This window comes from Nyctibius grandis, chromosome 12 (assembly GCF_013368605.1).
Source record: "Nyctibius grandis isolate bNycGra1 chromosome 12, bNycGra1.pri, whole genome shotgun sequence".
Taxonomy (NCBI): Eukaryota; Metazoa; Chordata; class Aves; order Nyctibiiformes; family Nyctibiidae; genus Nyctibius; species Nyctibius grandis.
Window position 1 is genome coordinate 15,261,398 of NC_090669.1, and position 18,825 is coordinate 15,280,222.

The following is an 18,825-nucleotide window of genomic DNA, read 5'->3' on the forward strand; positions in this document are numbered from 1 at the left end:
ATATTATTGCTTTAATTCTCTTTGAATATGGTTATGAAACTGCAGCTGAGAAGTGTGAGCAGTAATGTCTTTTGACAGTTACTCCAGAGGCTTCAAGTTACATGATTCTCATATCTTAAATGAAGCCTTTGTCACCCATCGACATGTCTGTTTCCTTTCTGAAAGTGTTCCAAGTACTGACATTGTCAGGTACATCAAGTCTGTGCCCCCATTTGTCATTACCCTGAATAATAATGCAGAATATTTGGTTTTCCTCTTCCCCATTGTGCAGCTATAATTCCCATTGCTAAAGATGGGATCAGCCTATCCATGGAGAAAATGAAAGATTCTATTAAATTGAAATTACATTCACTTCATTAATTCTGCGTTGTGTGCAAATGAATTGAATCTATCTATAATAGTTTAATTATGAACGATTTTTTAAACTGTGGGTCATCAATAAACGTGCTCAATGTCCATTTTTTGTCAAGAACACGTCAACAGTATACACAAAAGCCTTTTGTAACACCTAATGATGTTCATATTTTTAGGAAAAAAAACCCTGCAAAGTCATATACAGAAAGAAACACATGATGAGTAAGGTGCATTACAGGTTTTGAAAGCATTGATACATATAAATGGTTGTAAAAGTCACTAAAATCCTTCCATAGTTCCACAGAATGAGCTAGAGCTTCTTAGAACCCAGCGGTTTTGGAAAAGAGTCCTAAAAGCTGAAAATTCTGTCTCTTAACTTCATTAAATGGAGTCTGCCTCATAAATGAGGAATTGTATTGCAAGGCATAGGTAAAAACCAGAAGAACCTGAAGTGTTAGTGTTGGTGTGTGTTGTGTATATCTGTGTAACATCAGGTGAAAACCAGGGATGCACTGGTTAATCCCTTAAAAAAGATTCCAGAGTTAAGAAGGAGAAGAATGATGCAAATTTTAAAATTAAGTTTTAAGCGCAGATTATGCCTTTTCCCTTGAAACAAGTAAGGGATAATTCCCTTGTAATTACACAAGGATGAATTAATTACGTTCTAACAAACTCAAATAAAAACTTGACTATATAATGCCTTCTTTGCATTTCTTTATTAAAAATGTCCAGGAGCATTTTCATAATATGTAGATTTCTCCCCTCTTGTGAATTATGGATGTATTTATGCTTTTTTACTAATATGAGGAAATTGGGGTTACAAATCCTCCCCTTGATGATGCATCTCATTATGGGCTAGTCTGTATGAAGTTGTGCATCAACAACACACCTGGAGAGGACTTGAAGTGCCCAATCCTACTACAAAGGCCAGTCCAACAGCTTCCTGCTAATTCTGGGTATGGACCAGACCCAAGTGCATTATGTACTTTTCTGATGGTGAACACATGGCTTGAACAAGCAGTTCATTGTGCTGAGCAAGCTGTTGTTTTGACCACCATTGATTTGCCAGGTAGTTGACTGAGAGCAGGTGAGATAGCTTCCATCTGCAGAAGAGACTCATAAATCTCTCTGTGTACTCAGAATTGCAAAAGAACTTCACAAATCTGGCTTGGAGCTTCTGCAGCCTTTGTCCACACATTAAGTCCTTGGTTGCATACATAGTTTTGAACCAAGTGTTTGTTAAGAAAATGTAGTTAAAAATATGATGAACAAATATCTATGGAGTAGGAGAATTTAGTAACAGTAACATGCTCATTATTTGTTTTTTACTGCAGTGTAGTACTCTTACATCTACAGAATATAGAGGCTCTTTGAAAAGGTTCATCTCTGCAATTTCTCTTGCATTGATTGTAATTATGCATGTTTGTAATGTATGTACGTGGGAGACTATAAATATATGTTATATATTTGAATAGTGTGTTGGCAATACTTTTAGATACGCATTCATTATTAGTGAAAATGTTAGTTTTGTTGGAAGTACACTGTGTGTGCTGTTACCATTAACACTGGCTTCACTGATTATTATCTTTATTATAACACAGAATAGCAAAGGAATGAATAACGCTTAGAAACTATGGTGTTCAGAGGGGGCATTTTGAATGAAGTTAATTTTTTAGGGAAGGACTTGTGCTGAGGCTACATGGGAGCCGTTAGTAGGGTATTAATACAGGGCATCTGCATCACCATTAAAACTAGGAAAGGATCCAAAACCTCTCCTGTTGCAATAAATCCAGGCACGAATTGGGTGATAGAGTTGCATCTGCTATTTTAAGGGAGAGAGATTTGCATTTATAGTCCCACAGGCAGGGCAGTGATGGAGGAAGATGATTTCACTTCCTTTGAAGTCTAATGAACTGAATCTCACATAAAGGAAGTGGGCTTGACTCACTTTGAACATGATTAAGTTTTCCAGTAAACATGCTTTTCTGGTTGTTTTGGGATGCTATCTAGTAGTGGGACACAGGGGCTAGCTATAGATGTCTCCTTTTTAAAATAGAAATTCTTGTTACATTTCTCAATATTGCTCTGAGAAATAAAGAGGTCAACTTTCAAGCACAGGCACAACAAATAAAGCTACAGGTGTGGAAAGCCGTTTCACATTTACAACATTTGTAATGCTTTTTCAACAGAAACCGATATTCATTTATCATATTCATTATGCTTCTCTGTCATTCACCTAGACCCTATATAATTATGTGTTTAATGATCTTGGCCATTCACATGAACACAGTTTGCTGAAGCTTGACGATTGCTGTAAATTATCATTCACATCTGGTAGAACAGAGGAAATACTACTTGGAAAAAAAATACTATGCTTTCTGGCTTAGAATTTCACTTCAGTGCTGTGATTTAGCTTTCTAAGTAGATGATGATGTTTTAATCCTGAATCCAAACAATGAAATCATTTTGGAAAAATGGCTCTTCCATAGGTCATTTATTATAATATTTTGATATTAGAGTGTAAGAACTTCAAAACCTGGAAAACATATTTTAATCTGTCAGCCTGGATGCTCTCCATAAAAAGTACTTACAATTTCAGTAAATGCTGTTATAGCTTGTTTTTACTAAGAACTAAAAAACAATTACTGTCATTTTTGCCACTATTAATCTTTGGGTAAAAAACCGATCTTCTGCTAATCAGACTCAGTTTCAACTTCAAGATTATAAAATGCTTCTAGCTCGTCCACTTTTTGCTTAATGTTTAGCCCTTCATTTTATAGTGCTTCAAGTAGTAATATCTGTTTGTTTCTTTTGGTACAAAGGACTTCAATTGTTTCTTCTAATAAGTTAACAGCAATCGTAGACTTTTTTTCATTTTACCTGTTGGTATCTTACTAGCACTGCAAAGGTTTTATAGCTCTGCATTAATTTATATCAGAACTGATTTATGAACCATAATTTCTGTTGGATAATATGGATAAAACTTACACTGGAGATTATACTAACAGCCTCTCCTTATTAGCAAATCGGAGAATCTTTGAGCATTCTCAAATAACTGTGTGGTGCCTTTTTAGAAATTCAGGTTACAGTTTTTCACTGTAAGGCTCTGTGTAGTTGGGTGAACTGAGATGTTCCCAATTGCTTTGCTGAGTTGTGTGTGTCCAGGCAATGTTGTGATACGACATCACTGTAATTCAGATATGAATATTCTACCAAAACCTTCGTATGCAATGTTAATAATGTATAGATTTTATTTAGGGATCAAACAGATGCTTAAAATATAAACATTCTGTTTAAAACACAGATTCTGGACTGATCTTGAGAGGCTCTGGGACCCTGAAAATAATTTTTTATGTTGCTGACACCTAGATTGAGTATAATCCTGCTCATAAGGATAATAATTTTTAAGATAAAAAAAAAGTTGTATGAACATGCCTTATTGAGCAGACAAAACTGCAGTACCAACCAACAGGAGAGAGCTGTTAACTTATATTAACATAATGTAAATTATGCTGGTTGCTCTCAAGTAAAAGCTGATGGCAACTGCAAAAAGAAAAACAGATTGAGTTTTTGGAAAAAGGACTCAGCTGTCACTTGATGTCTATGTGTATGTTCATGTGGGTTGGGTAGGAAGAGTGAACTGGATTGAGTCATTCATAATCACAGACACTTAAAGTGCTTTTAAAAAGTTGTTAAAACAATGGTGTGGTAATATGTGTTGCCCAGCAAAACACAGAAGATGAAGTTACACCTCTTGTAGTCCGTGGGAGTTCTGCCATTATTGCAGAGCAGAGAATACACTGATGGCCCAGGATTTTGTATGTATAATAAACCAGATCAACTGGAAAATCAGCCCTGACTGCCATTGGCTGCTGGGCTCATTGCAACAATTCGAGATTCCTTTTTGTAAGGTGCTGTTAACGAGTTTTCTAAGCATTTATTCCTGAACAGCTAATTTGCAGATATAACTGTATGTGACCAATTATCTACTGAAGAACCTGCAGAGCCTACTTGCGGTATGACATAAAAATCTACTTGTGGCTTGGCTGTAACCAGTGTTACAAGGCTTTTTTTCCCACACCTATTTTAATATTCTAATACAGGTTCTTATATCAAATGACAATGCTGCGTGGCCCTAGCAACCGCTGCTATCAATTGAAGAGTAAAATGCATAACCAGCAACAATTTCTGTTGAGCTGTCTGCACAAAAATGAGCAAACAGGAAGAAGTCTAGTAGTAGCTGCTGTAAGTCATGTTGCAGCTATCCTAAACAGGCTGTGCATATTTCCTTCGGACTATCTTTTGTGAGGCAGAGATAAATAATAATAAATGCAAGTTACATTTTTAATGATGTTATTCACTTCTTTGTAGTGTTCATATTGTGTTAGATTTAATAGTAAATAGAATTTCAAGCACTATTACTGTAGATTTAATTTGTTATCCTCTATTTTTGAATGTGTTGACACTAATACATATGGTCCACCAATTGGTGCGCTCACCCTCGCAAGTTAAAAATTATTGGAGATAATCTGATATTTAGTACTTGGCTCTGAGCCTACAAAAGAATCAATGGAAGTCTTCTGTTTGTCTCCAGTGCTCTTCAGTTCAGGCTCTTAATTAACAAAAAAATTCAAGCTGAAGAAGAAAAAGAGTATTTTCCCATAATCTTTCAGGTAATTATAGTCCTATCTTGTTTTTTAAAAAGCCAAGCACAATCTAAATATTATTTTTTCTAATGAGACATTGAGGAGAATGGGAAGATGTGTGTAAGGGTTCTTTTTATATTTCTGGAAATTTGCTTTAACAAAGCTTTTTTTCAGGGGATTGCTTTTAGAATAAAGAACTTGGAACCTTTTAAATTCTGCTAACAGCTAAGTTGTGATATGGTTCTAAATTTCTGTGAATGCTGTCCACCACGACATTTACATAGATGCCAGTGTTCAGCCATTTTCAGTCACCTGAAAATAAGCTGAAAGTAATAAGTAAAAATAAGAAACTAGATTAAAATATATATTATTGTTACTCCTTCATTTGCCCTTTGATCTAATAGGTTAAGGACATTTTGTGCTTGTTCATTTTGGCTGATAATAGTTCTGAAGACATTGACATTTTAGAACAGGTATTTAAAATATATATAACAGCTGCTTTTTAAATAGAAAGTCCAATTATGCTTGTGATTACATTCACTTTTGATTAGTATGCATACAAATCCCTGCTCTCCTTGTGTATTCAAGCTGAGATATGGATCACTGGTGCTAAGCTTAAAGTACAAAAGAATAGCTTGACAAAACGTATGGTTAGCCCAATGCAAAAAAAAAATCTGGATATAATTTTTGTCTCTAAAATGCTTTTATCTTCCTTTTAGTTACACACAGACCTGGATCCTGGCAGCAGTAAAATCAAGTATATTCTGTCAGGAGATGGAGCTGGCACAATCTTTGTGATCAATGACAAGACTGGAGACATTCATGCAATGAAAAGGCTTGACCGTGAGGAAAAAGCTGAATACACTCTAACAGCTCAAGCAGTCGACAGGGACACAAACAAACCTCTGGAGCCTCCCTCAGAATTCATTATTAAGGTTCAAGACATCAATGACAATGCCCCAGAGTTTGTTGATGGTCCATATCATGCCACGGTTCCAGAAATGTCTGTTGTAGGTATGTATGTCTAAACATCAATTAACTTTGATTACTCACAGTTTGAACTATGCCGGTATGCCATTGAGTTGTTGATGAATAATAAGATATTTATTATGTTGTTAGCATTAATTTGCATATTTTCAGATCTCTTCTTGGCCAACGCTTTTGTCTGCAACACAACAGTAGAGTCCCTTAGTAGTAAGAAGATGACGAACAGATGTATTAATGTGTCTTTCTTTGTCCAACAGCACTTTAATGGGCTAAATTTATATTCCCCTTATGATGCTGTAGTTAAAGTATTGTTATTGAGAAGAATTTATCAAGATTTTTCCAACATGACACTAATCCTATTGATGTTTTGTTAATGTTTAATTATCTGTTTGTGTATTTTCATAGACAGATGTAGCACTTGCAGTATGTTGATACATACTTATTTGTTTTCCTCTAAGTGCAACTGTAACCAGCCAAAAACGTTGAAATGAAAGATGCTGTGTCTGGGAATTGATGGTTAGACTCTAGGGTGGACTTAACCAATTAACCATAGGATTTGCACAGAAGATGGAAGTGGAAAACAGAGAAAGCTATGGAAGAAGATGGGGAAAAGGGAAATTAGCTGTGTGAAAGGGGAGAAAAAGGAGTAGGAAATAATCTTCTTAATACGTTTTACATATATTTATTCATTTTGTCAGATTAGTGTGAATTTATTTCCTCATGGATATTAATCCATGTTTTTGCATAATTTATCCCTTTTTCTATATTTACAAATGTGTAACTATGTACTGACAGCGGTACATGTTTATGTACTCAGATCCTCAGTCCTTATTGATACATACATATCCAGTGCAGGTGATCTTTAGCTGTCACTAAAGCAAAAGGGAAGTACATCTATCAAACCAAAAGAGTCAATTTCAGGGTAATATAAGAATTCAGTATAAGCAAAGACATCAAAATCTGGCCATGAAACACAGAGTAAATTCTAATGTTTTCTAGTATTAGGTTGAGGATAATGTGCTTTTCAGTCTACATCTGTCAAAGCAAGATAATTGAAGGAGTGCCAAGGCACTTTGTAAAATAAAGCAGCATCCTATCAAAAAGTTTCAAAACCACCATTCTGTTTTATTTAGTTAAAAAGAGGAGGAATGTGAGGAGCCAGAACCCTCCTCTCACTCACATTCAGTACAATGAGTTGTACCAAGTCATTTTCAAATGGAAGCATGGTGTGCTGACTAGACAGTGATACCTGAGGCTTCATTTTTTTAATCAACACTTGTCCAACAGATTTTCATATCTTGGTTGCATTGAATTGCTTGTTCCGAAACTGATAGGTGAATTTTCAAGCCTGCATGTCGGTTCTTTTACCAAACATAGGTTTAATTTGTTAAGTTACTTTAATTATACAGCAGCACAAACATAATATGGACCTGTTTTCAGAAGATATTTTTGCAAGTTCTAGGCAAGAAAATAGCTTAATTAAATAGAATAAATATATTAAAAAAAAAAAAGGAAAGAAAAGAAAAGGAGGGAGTAGGAGAAGAAGGAAGGGAAATTGAAGGCAGTTAATCCTTGTGTGAATGGGACTTGTTTGGTATTCCAGGAAAAAAGAAAATTAAGATATATGCAGACAAGAAAAGATGGTTTCTGATCACAAAGGCTGCTATAAAAATAATTTATATCTGTGCAGATGAGCAATAATCCTTAGTAAAGGCATGGCCCCTATCCAAGGAGTATTCACTGTAAAGAAGATGAGGGGGAAAAAAAAAACCAAAAAACTTTAACAGGAAACTAGACAGAAGATCAGATGAATAAAAATCTAGTGAATTGGTTAACATGAGGTTTAAAAGATGATAAAAGTGCAATGAGAGCAAGAGAATAAAAGGTAAAACATTAACAAAAGAGAGGGAAAGTGAAACAATTGAGAAAAGTGTTAGGGTGAAAGAGGAGGGGAAAATGTAAAGGAAGGTCGTGAGAGATGAACTAAAAGACAAAACTTTATCTGGGAAAAATTTGTAGTAGAAGATTGTAGAAGAAATGACCGATGCCTGGACATAGATGTCAGTTTAGGGAACAGTGAAAGGGGCTGACTTTCGGAGGATATTATTTCACCTGTTTCCCCTAGCACGGTCGGGGAAAGAGAAACAGTTCTTCACTGAACTGCCTCTGAAATCATGTAGTTCCATATTTTCACATCTTCTTAGGCTGCGTAGAAGAGTTTGGTCCAGAATGAGTTTATTCTAACACCACAAATATAGGTAGAAATTTGTTATAGATTATGTCAGAGGTCTACCTTTTATTACCTTTGTTACTGAAACTACACAAATTTTGCACATTTATCGGTTATGATCCCTGATCTTTGCATGTCTTTTATGTGGCATTCCTAGGAGTGCAAGTTTACAAGCTATTTCTCTAAAGAAGCACAAACATACACTCCTGCTCTTTTGTTGAAAAAAAACCCCACCCATAATTCTCAGATGCCACTTCAAATCTCAGAGTATGTTTGCCATTGCATTACATGTGTCATGATTGACTGTAAAATCTATGCAGCATACGCAGTCAAGGCTGCGTCTTAATCTCTGATGGAACCAAATCTCAAGGCTGGGAAGTTGAAGATGAGAATCTCACCCCTTCACCAGTGTTGCTGTTAGTATTTCCTTCTGCCTTCCTCTTTTAACCCACAGGTAGCAACATCAAGAGCTGTACTAAATGATGCTCCGTAAATTATTTTAAATTTAGTCCTCTTAAAATTACTTTAATTCCTCTATAATGTTTATAAGAAAACTGTCTCCTTTCAGAGTTCAAGGATTCTTTTTTTTTGCCACACTAAGAGTATTTCACTTCCATTATCCACTTACTTAATTCCCCTTAAAGACATCTCCACCCACTGCTAATTTCAGCCCTGACATTTCTACAACACAGTCATTACTAGGCAGTGTTCTTATTCAGGATAAAACAAAGTTCTACTAAACCTCTTCTTTCCTCAAAATGCTTATACCAATTCTGTCTGCTCTGAAACAGAAGAGGAACTCATATGCTTTATATATATAGTACTTATGTAATGAAGATGCAGTACAAGGCATTTTATTTTTGGACCTCAGTGGAAAGCAATGCATAAAATACAGATGAACACATTAACCTTTCATTATTCGGTAGCGTAATATTGAGGTTCTAACACAACACAGTTTTTCTAATAGGTACGTTAGATACTGGTCTTATGTTCCTTGCTAGAAGAGATGTGTTATATGAATGTCAGTGGTACTTTGCATGACTAGAACATGAATGATACGCTATGGGGATGTGAAAACAGCAATGTATGTGCAAACTTTCTGTATGTGGTATGTATGTGTGTGTATGCCAATGCGTGAGATTATCACACATATATGGCCACAATCCAGCCTGTTTGGTTTTTATGTTTTATATCAGTGATATCTGGAAAATCCTGCTTCCCTACTAAAACAAAAGAAAAGGATTTGCATGGCTTTCCTCCCACTACTTGCTGCAAAGACGATTAGTATTGCTCTGTGTTATCTCCGGTAGGAATGATGCTCACTTTTCAGCTATCTTCACAGAACACACCCCCACGTGCATACTGAGTGGTATGCATCGTCACTGTGTTCAGAGTTATTTTGAAATAATTTATTTCTCTCTTTGAGGAAAGAGAGGAGCACATTCCAGAAAAAGTTTTGAGAACTAAATTGAATTTTCCCTTATTTCATCCTGTGTTCCTTCCTTTTTTTATGTAATTCCTATATAATCTACCATAGTGAGCCCTGTTCCCCAACTCCAAAATGATGAATTTGCTTGTGAAAGCTAATAGTGTATATATAGAATATGTTCTTCGCTGAAACTGAGAACTTCAGTCTTTTAATTCTGATATTAATTTTCTTAAGGAATTAAAGATCAAAAAGTGGAATCTGGGGAATCACTTCATTGTAACAGTATTGCATTTCACAAATAGGAAATAATTTAATTTGTCTGTAAATCTGGTTTAATCACTTTTAAATGTAAAGGGACACACTGGGAATGAAACCCAGTTAAAACCTTTTAAAAAGAGATTCAGCTAAGCTTCTGGGAGGAAGAACCCCATGACTCTTTTTTTTTTTCCCATTTGTCTGTGAGCTCTGTATGTGCCTGCAATGAAGACAGCATATTATGTAAATAAATGAGCAATCTTAGAAGATCCACAAGGGTAATTGGAACTGGTCCTGTAGCGTATTTGAAGGAAAGGAAAAAAAAGATAAAAAAACCCTCACACACCACCACCGCCCCCCGCCCCGAGTATGTTCTGTTTCTATGTCGCCTTCTCAGCTACACACAGATTCATGAATTCCCTGAAAGCATGCTGCAGAGGTGATAATGGGAGCAAAAGTGGATTTTGTCTCCCAACAGTATAGTTTCGGGATCTTTTTTTCAGGAGAGGAATGAGGAGTGAAATTTCTTGATTTCATTCTTACTGAAGCCAAGACTGTTTAGACAGCTAGTGTCATATTGAAAGACAGAAGACGACAGAAGTAGAGTGACAAATGTGTTGGTGAAATAAAAAAGGACACAGATGAAAAAAGGACACAGATGGAAAAAGAACAAAAGCCATAAGGGAAGAGAATTCTCTCATAGTTTGCCTGAATTAAGGTAACCAGACAAACTTTAATCATCTCCGAATATTAAGAATTTCCCTGACAGTCATAAAAAACCTGTCATAAATACATACATACATAAAATACATACAGTGCCATTGCTCTAGAAATGCTTTTGCCTTTAACACTTGAAAATATTAGCAATGTGAAAAAGCTTAGAATAATATTTTTGTCCTTAAATGCTTCCATGAAAACTATTTACTGGGGAAAAAAGGTCTTTATTGGAAAGGGTTTAGGCTTTCAATTGAGTCAGAATATCAGTTTCCAGTTTTGGCGCAAGCACATCTACTTAGCAGTGTTTTCCTTTGGAGCAAAGTTTGCCCTTGATTACACCACTGTAAATAAGAAATCATTCAATCTTTTTTTTTCAAAAGCAGAACAGAGTGATTCAGTATAGCCATGTATACTAGAAGCGCACTGTACAGTGTAGCTTTTCTTTCCTGTTCTCCCAAAGATACTAGCTCTCTTCTCATTGTTTGCAAAAGGACAAAATCTGCTGAATATGAAATCAACATGCAGTGTCTGATATGAAGTGATAAAATAACTTGATAAATTAGAAAGTTGCGATAAAAACCTGATCTGAAATGTTATCAAGATCAACCACACTGTCTTACTGTTTTTTTCCTATGTATTCATTGATTTTTAAGGCACTGAGCATGACTGTTAAATCAATGATGGTTTGTCACAAAATTGTGGAGTAAAAGGACTACATTACTGAGGTCAACTAGAAATTAGCCCAAAGGGTAGAAGCAAAGGGAGTGCAAAAGCTAAGGGAAAAAAAAGGCGGATGTAAAATACGGTAACAATGTAACAGCTGTTAAAAAAATGTGTATCTTCATGTTGTCTTGTTCCTCTGCATGTTCATCTTGTGCATATTCAAGTTCTCTAGCTGTGGTACTGAAGAGGATTTTACGTGAGAGATTTATTTAGTGAGTGTGCATGTGTTTGAAAACTTCTGTACATTCTGCGTGACTGAGACACAGTTCCAAAAGCGAAGTCATAAGTAACCTTAAGTAATTGGTTACGATATATTCAAAACCACGTCAGTCTTCTCCTTAATTTGACTTGTTATTGAGCCTTGAAAAAATATTTTTCTGAGTATGTGCTATTATTTTTGTACTTTCCATTTCTCATGAGGTCTGATTGAAAATGTCATTATTTTTTTATGCTGCTCTTAGGTGACGGTTAGGAACTCGAGGACCATGGATGAAGTTATGATGTTGCTCTTTAGGGGTTTATAATCTGACCTTTTAGTTACACTGACCTGTATTGTCCTGAGTGTACTAAACTAGGTCATTGACTTTATACAAAATGGCTAAAATCAGTGGGATTGCTGAAAATACTTTGTATCAATGGCAGCAAGTACTTGAAGTTCAGGTTCTGGAGACACTCTCTGGTTCTTAGAAATAAGCCCTAAATTACCTGTGCCAAGTATGGAGCTATTAATGTGTAGTGGTTTCTTAGACAAAAGCTGCCCTTTTTCCTCTCCATTAACTGTCAGCACTTTGTCACAAATTTTCCATTTTTTGCACACGTGCATTCCCTTTGCACGAAGGAACATCGTGCAAATGAGGCGTAGTGAAGATAAACTCCTCAGGAAAAAGCCATTTGGATCAGAATTGAAGTCATAGTTCCTTAGGGAGCTCCATATAGAGGAATACATCTTCCTACGACATTCCTGTTTCACAGGATGAGGACAGACAGACAGACATAGCTGTATGTCGATCGTATGAGGGCAGAGCACAGAAAATTTTGGCGGTTTTAAGTGCATGCTTCTCTAGTCCTATGTAATCTACGAGAATCTGTGCTACTGTCGTTTTTCCGGATGATTCTTGTCTCAGTCACAAACATCTTGATCTTATTGCAGATATTCTGCCTCTGAAATTCTTTGTGGTTGCTTTCTTTTGTACATATCAAACATATCGTATTTCTGTTCTGTGACTATATGAAAATAAGTCTTTGACCCAGCTTTCTGATACATTCACTTTTGTTTACAAGTTCAAATCGACTCTTAGCAAGGATTTTTCAAAATTTTCATAAATTTCAGATTTTGAAGAAAAATATTTAAAACAGTGGTAGGTTTTTTGTTTTGTTGGCTTTGAAAGCGTACCATTTCATTTTTCCAAACAGCTATGCTTGTGCCATGAGCCCATTTGCTGGCTGGTGAATGATGCCTAGGTGGAAACCAGACAGATGAGAGGAAGTAGACCAGTACAGATTTCTGCCAGACTGAGGCTCTATAAAATGCCAGAAAACTGGACTGAAACATACTTTCTCTTTTTTCAATTGTGGGAAATGTAGACAAGTTCTAACCATGAGGTAGAAAGTTCTAAGTCAGAAAATTAAATTCAGTGTGGTATTTTCACAGAAACTTTTATGAGTATAATTTATTTCACTCTGCTAACACAAAAGATTTAGGTTTAGAATGCTAGGGACCAGTACTCCTCAAACTCTGTTAATTCAGGTGGCCTGTGCTAGACATGTCTTTGATGGACACACTTGACATTTGGGAAAATGAGACTCAGATCCAATTCAGAGTCCGTTTTTTTTTTTCTGGCGCTGATCATTCCCCACCCTGCCTCGAATTGGTACCTCTGTCTTTGTTTAGCTGCTGAATCTGCAGCACTTAATATTTCTTCATGAAGAAGGATAAGCAATTGCCTGTGGAGCTGATGTCAATACGGCTTTCTCATGAACCAGCCAGTAAAGGACTGCTGGGCAGCTGGTTCAACTGTACCCTTTCCCTGGGGCCCAGATGGTCTCTGCTGCCACAGGCTTGCTCCGCAGTGGCCTGAGGGGGCAATATTTCAGAGTCTGCTTTTGCAACCTGGATTACAGTTGCTGGCCTTTATAGGCTTCACTCTACCAAACAAAGCGAGCAGAACATCAAAGCTATAAGATTATATCAGCTGTTTTCTGTTTTCACAACAGAAAGTTATAAATGAAAGAATTTCTGCAGTAAACAGCCAGGGCTACTTTATTATTTATTTATATTTTTATACAATACACCTGAGCATAACCTGAAACTTCCATCGAAATCAACAAGCCTTACGGTACTTGTTTTCCTGCTTGGAAATATAGTGTACAGTGATCATCCAATTTTACTGTCTTTGCCTGGGGACCTCGTAGAGTGAATGCTGATGAAATAGGCAATTGATTAGAGACAAGCAGTCTTTCAAAAAGTCCTGAGCAAAAGAAAAGCTATTTCCCACACCTCTCACAAATAATTATTATTCCATAGTGAGGGTAATATCTAAAGGGAGAATAAAAAAAATAACATTAAAAGAAAACATAATTCTTTAAGCCAAACATAAAATATATTTTACCCCTCTGCTGTTGCCTGTGATGTTACAGACTGTATTCTAATCCTAACAAACAGCCACCCAGGGGAATTTATAAAGGAATACCTGCAGATGCTCTAATGGCACCATCTTATAAGTTGTAGCAAGAAAGAACTGCCAGCTTTACAACTGAAAAGGCAGTGTCCTATCTTACTGGATTCACACAAGCTAAATCCAAGCAGTAGGTAACATCAGCAAGGATAATTGCTAGAGAGTTGTTTGTCTACATCACCAGATCTGAATATATATTTCTGATGTAAAACATTTTTGTTTCCAGATCATGTTAAAAAGGCAGCATCAGAGTTCTAAAACAATTAGTTTATGCACAAAAAATTGTAAAATATGCAGCTTATTAGATTTCACAGCCATGCTTCCTAAAGTCCTCATTATACTGCTGTAAAATGCTGAAGTCTGCCAGCTTGCTCCATTGTCTGTGGGCTGTACAGAAGGCATTTTTCTCCTATGCATAGCAAGAACCTTTCACACTTCTGCAGTTACACATTTGCATACAATATATTTTTCCCATTCCCCTCACATGATAAAAAGTCCTTAAAATGACACAAGAGCAATCTAAAAACATTGTTGTGCTACATGTGGTAGTATATTCAGTTGTTCAGAGATTTTGACTCGTACACATACTGCATGATATTAACATTTTTTAAAGATTTCATTAACTTTCTAAACTATTTACTCTAAAAATTGCATTAAGAAATATGTAACATTTGGAAGGAACAACTTAGATTCCTCTTCTGGTTATGGAGCTAAACCTGACTTAGTATATCAGAGGTATACGAAAAGATTATTTTCCTGGTCGAAACAGGAAAAAGTTTCTTGCATTTTCCTGCATGGTATTTCATAGTTTATTGTAGTGGTTATTTCCTACTGCTGGCCAAGGCACTCTCATTTGATTCTTTCAGATCCCTTTATTAAGCCAGACTTTTCAGATGTTAAAACTTTTGGTTTAGAGTATCAATTCTTTGGGGCAGCATCTGCCGTTTCCTGTAGGTCTGTAGAGTACCAGATTCTCAAATCTCTCTCTCTGTGCATTTCAATGTTAGGCTCTTCTCCCAAGTAACAAGTGATAGGACAAGAGGAAACGGCCTCAAGTTGCACTGCAGGAGGTTTAGATTGGATATCAGGAAAAATTTCTTCACTGAAAGGGTTATCAAACATTGGAACAGGCTGCCCAGGGAAGTGGTTGAGTCACCATCCCTGGAGGTATTTAAAAGACGAGTAGATGTGGTGCTGAGGGACATGGTTTAGTGGTGGACTTGGCAGTGCTGGGTTAACGGTTGACTTGATCTTAAAGGTCGGTTCCAACCTAAACGATTCTATGATTCTATGATTACATATGACTACTTATAGAGAACAAGCTAGCAAACCAAACAAGTAATGCTTTTTTACTCTAATCTTTTAGATTAGTTTTGAAAAATTGGATATGAAATATATCAGTTGCAGTTTACTTCAGAAAGTGTATACAGTTGTCTATATGAGTATGTAAGTGCACACAGGTGTTTATATATATGGAAAATAATGTAGACAAAACCAGAAGTCTTGCAAGATTTATACTTGTTCTGTATGTTGGTGTGCCAGTTTACATGCATGAAGTTCCTGGAGGGTTGATATTATAGACTAGTATGGCCTGTTTTGAGTACATACACATAAGAGAGTGGTCATATGATTGAAATTTAGGCATTTACGTTAGCTGGCTAATTTAATTTGGATTCCTCTGTGGTCAATCAAGAAAGATGGATCCTATGAGAGGACAATTCTGTCTTTCTCCCTTGGACAGAGCAGAAAGCTAGTGCAACTAGGTATCTAATTTAGCCAGTTGAGCCTAAAACTGAGTTATATGAATAACCGTCGTTTCCTTCTTCCTTACGTTAATCATCATAAACAAGATCATGACAGCATTACAGTATTTCACTACTTAGAGTCAAATAAATTACAGCTGGGAAAGACAAATTACCCTGTTAGTTAATCTTCCTGTCTTTCTAGGGTTTTCCCTTAGAATACATTATCTAGCATCCTATGCAACAGAGTGAACTCTTCAGTGAGGAGGATTCTGTTATTTCCCTTGGGGACCTATTCCTACTTGTACAATTTCTCATTGTAAGGAAGCTTTTGTTGTTGTTTTTCTCATTGCAGAAGATTAAGTGAAGTCACGTATCTATTTGTGTATTTATATGGTTCTCATCACCCATATATCAGTATAACATCTGTAAAATACACAATTTTCTTTCTCGTATCTCCCTCTAGGAGTGGTTGTATACAGGATTCTACTATAGATATAGTAGAATACATTCTGGCCTTCTTATCTCCCTAACAAGTCAAGCATAAGTTACCCATTTTTTCTCTAGTGGACAATTCTGGACCAGATCTCTACCCCTTACCACTGCTTAGGATGCCGTCTTCCAACTCTATTAATTTTTTGTCACTGAAAGGGGTCCACTGGACACATGAAAAGCAAATGCTTTTCTATTTTTCAGATGCTTTCCTTTGAGTGTGGGAAGATCTTCTGAAAAACCCACACAAGACGTCTGTCATCTGTTCTCAAAGCAGTTCTGAAAACTATTCCGTGGTGCCTGGGTACTGTAGGTTCTGTGGGGTAGGTGTGCTAACCTGACAGCAAGGAGGTCAGGCAGCAGCACCACTGTGTGCTGACAGCATTGCTTCCCCGGATGATTTACATCCTCTTGTCACCTCCTGGTCTCTCTTCAGTTGTCTCTCTTCGTTTGCCTTTCCTGGTACTTGGCTCTTGGAGTCTTTGGGGAGAGGACTTTCTTACGTTGTGAGACCTGATCCACATATTGGGCTTTTAGAGCTTTGGTAATAAAGTAGCTATTAATAATAATAACAATACATTCAAGTACTGCTGTAGAAGGTAGGAGTGAAATAATGTGCGATCTGCGAAAGAACCCTAAACCACTCATACAACATACCCACATATATATGGGTGTGTATCTGCATAGACACCAAGCTATGCAATTTAAAACACCAATGATATTTTATGTGTGTATTTTGCATATGTTAACAAGTTCTGAAGTGCAGTACACATAGTTCTGTTCCATATACATTTTCTTTATTTGCTTAGTGAAATCTAATTCATAGATTTTGTGTTTAGAAATGGTCTCATATAGAATAATATAGGGTGATAAGGCTTAAAACTGGTTTTGTATTTTAAAAAATCAGCAACAATGAAAGCCAAATAAGAACAAGTTTCTTCGGCTTTGAGGCGGTAATAATTTACATGTCAAGAAGTTATACAGTTTTTTTATGAGATTATTGCAGTTTTATTCAATAAAAATTGTTACCATGACAACAACTGTCATGCTACCTGTGAGATTATAGCAAAGAGGGACAGTGAAGAAAAGGCTTCGTTTTGGAAAGAATGGTTATCTGACCTGCTGAATACAAACAGTGCTTCGCTTTGACCGCTACTGACTGCACCGCTACTATCCGCCAAACTCAACATCTAGCTGGAGATTTTGAAGCACAGTGATCCTCTTAGAAAAACAAACCAGCTGGTAAATACTGGTAGGTCTTTTTAATGCAAATATACTCTTAATGCCTTGTCAGATTGGTAATCAGATCTTCTGAATTGAATGGAGATTTAAGCCTGTCAAGATTTGGGAAGAGTAGGAGAGAAAGAGTGAGGGAGACCAAAAGGGCACCAGAAAAGCAAAAAAAAACCCCAGAATTCCCTGGGAAGATGAGAAAACATGGTCCCACTAGGTTGCATTATGGTCACATTTTATATTTTTACCAGCCATTACAATCTTTCAACAAAATGGTTGCTTCATTGAATATGGATTCATGTAAATTTCTGGCATTGACTATGCGTTACCTCCTCTAGAACATACAGGTTTGATTTTTTTTTTTCAGTACACATATTTCACTTCCACACCAAAAAATTTGCTTTCCTGCTCCCTGTGGCAGCATATGTATTTTTCTTTCTGACTAATGTGCAGAATCCATACCCTGACTTGCACATAAAAACACAGCCAAAACAATAGAAAAGCACTAGCTGAGCACACACATCTTATTTTTATGATGGCTTTTAATCTTAGTTTGCCAGCAAACACAGGCTTTCTTACGTAGCCATATAAAAGTACTTTTATTGTTAATTGCATCTCTGATTGCTAGCCTGTTGCAAAGAGAAATGATGGAACTGGACACTAACAGTAAAACAATCAGCAGTGGTTAATGGCTAAATCATATTAGAAGTGTTCACTAATTAAAATCTGTTGAATCTCTTTGCAGTCCATATTTAATCACAGGGTCGTTAGCATTGTGAAAGTGTGCCTCAGAAAAAAATGCATAAAGTTTTTTAACTGAACATCTTAAAATTTTCCTCATCTATCGAAAAAATGGTTTCGTTTTGCATAAGGCAATATTAGGTACATAAAGAAGAAAAGAAACTGATTATGTTGTTGGGCCAGATTATATAAAACTGCTATATTATTGTAGTTAGGACAACAGTGACTTGGACTATAATAGTGGCTTTCTTGTAAAAATGGCACCATTTCAAATTTATAGTCTCTAGCTAAATGAGTTTGTTGTAGCATTGACAAAGAAACAAACACAAGCCAAATGCAGTCAAAATTAAACACAAACAGAAACCTTAGCTCTTTATTTGCTGCGTAGAACCCAGAATGCTGTTTTCCGAAGAGCATTTACTTAATAAATGCTCTTCCCTGCATTCTTACAGCTTTTTCAATGCAAAATTTTTATCTGTAAAACTTTAAGCACATTATGCATGTAAAAATATTTATGTGCGTGTAGTTTATAACTGCAGTGCCTAGTGGAGTAAAATCCTTCTTAAATATTGATAATCCAAAGCTCTAGACCAAAGCACGG

At 36.2% G+C, this 18,825-nt stretch overlaps 1 protein-coding gene across 2 annotated transcripts in view; it reads left to right on the forward strand.

Moving 5' to 3' along the window:
* Nucleotides 1–18,825, forward strand: part of CDH8 (cadherin 8) — a 132,084-nt gene that overhangs the window by 32,339 nt on the left and 80,920 nt on the right. For both annotated transcript variants that reach the window (XM_068411658.1, XM_068411659.1), the window contains one exon: nt 5,720–6,014. In XM_068411658.1, coding sequence (XP_068267759.1) covers nt 5,720–6,014 — 295 coding nt within the window. The remainder of the gene's footprint in view (nt 1–5,719; nt 6,015–18,825) is intronic.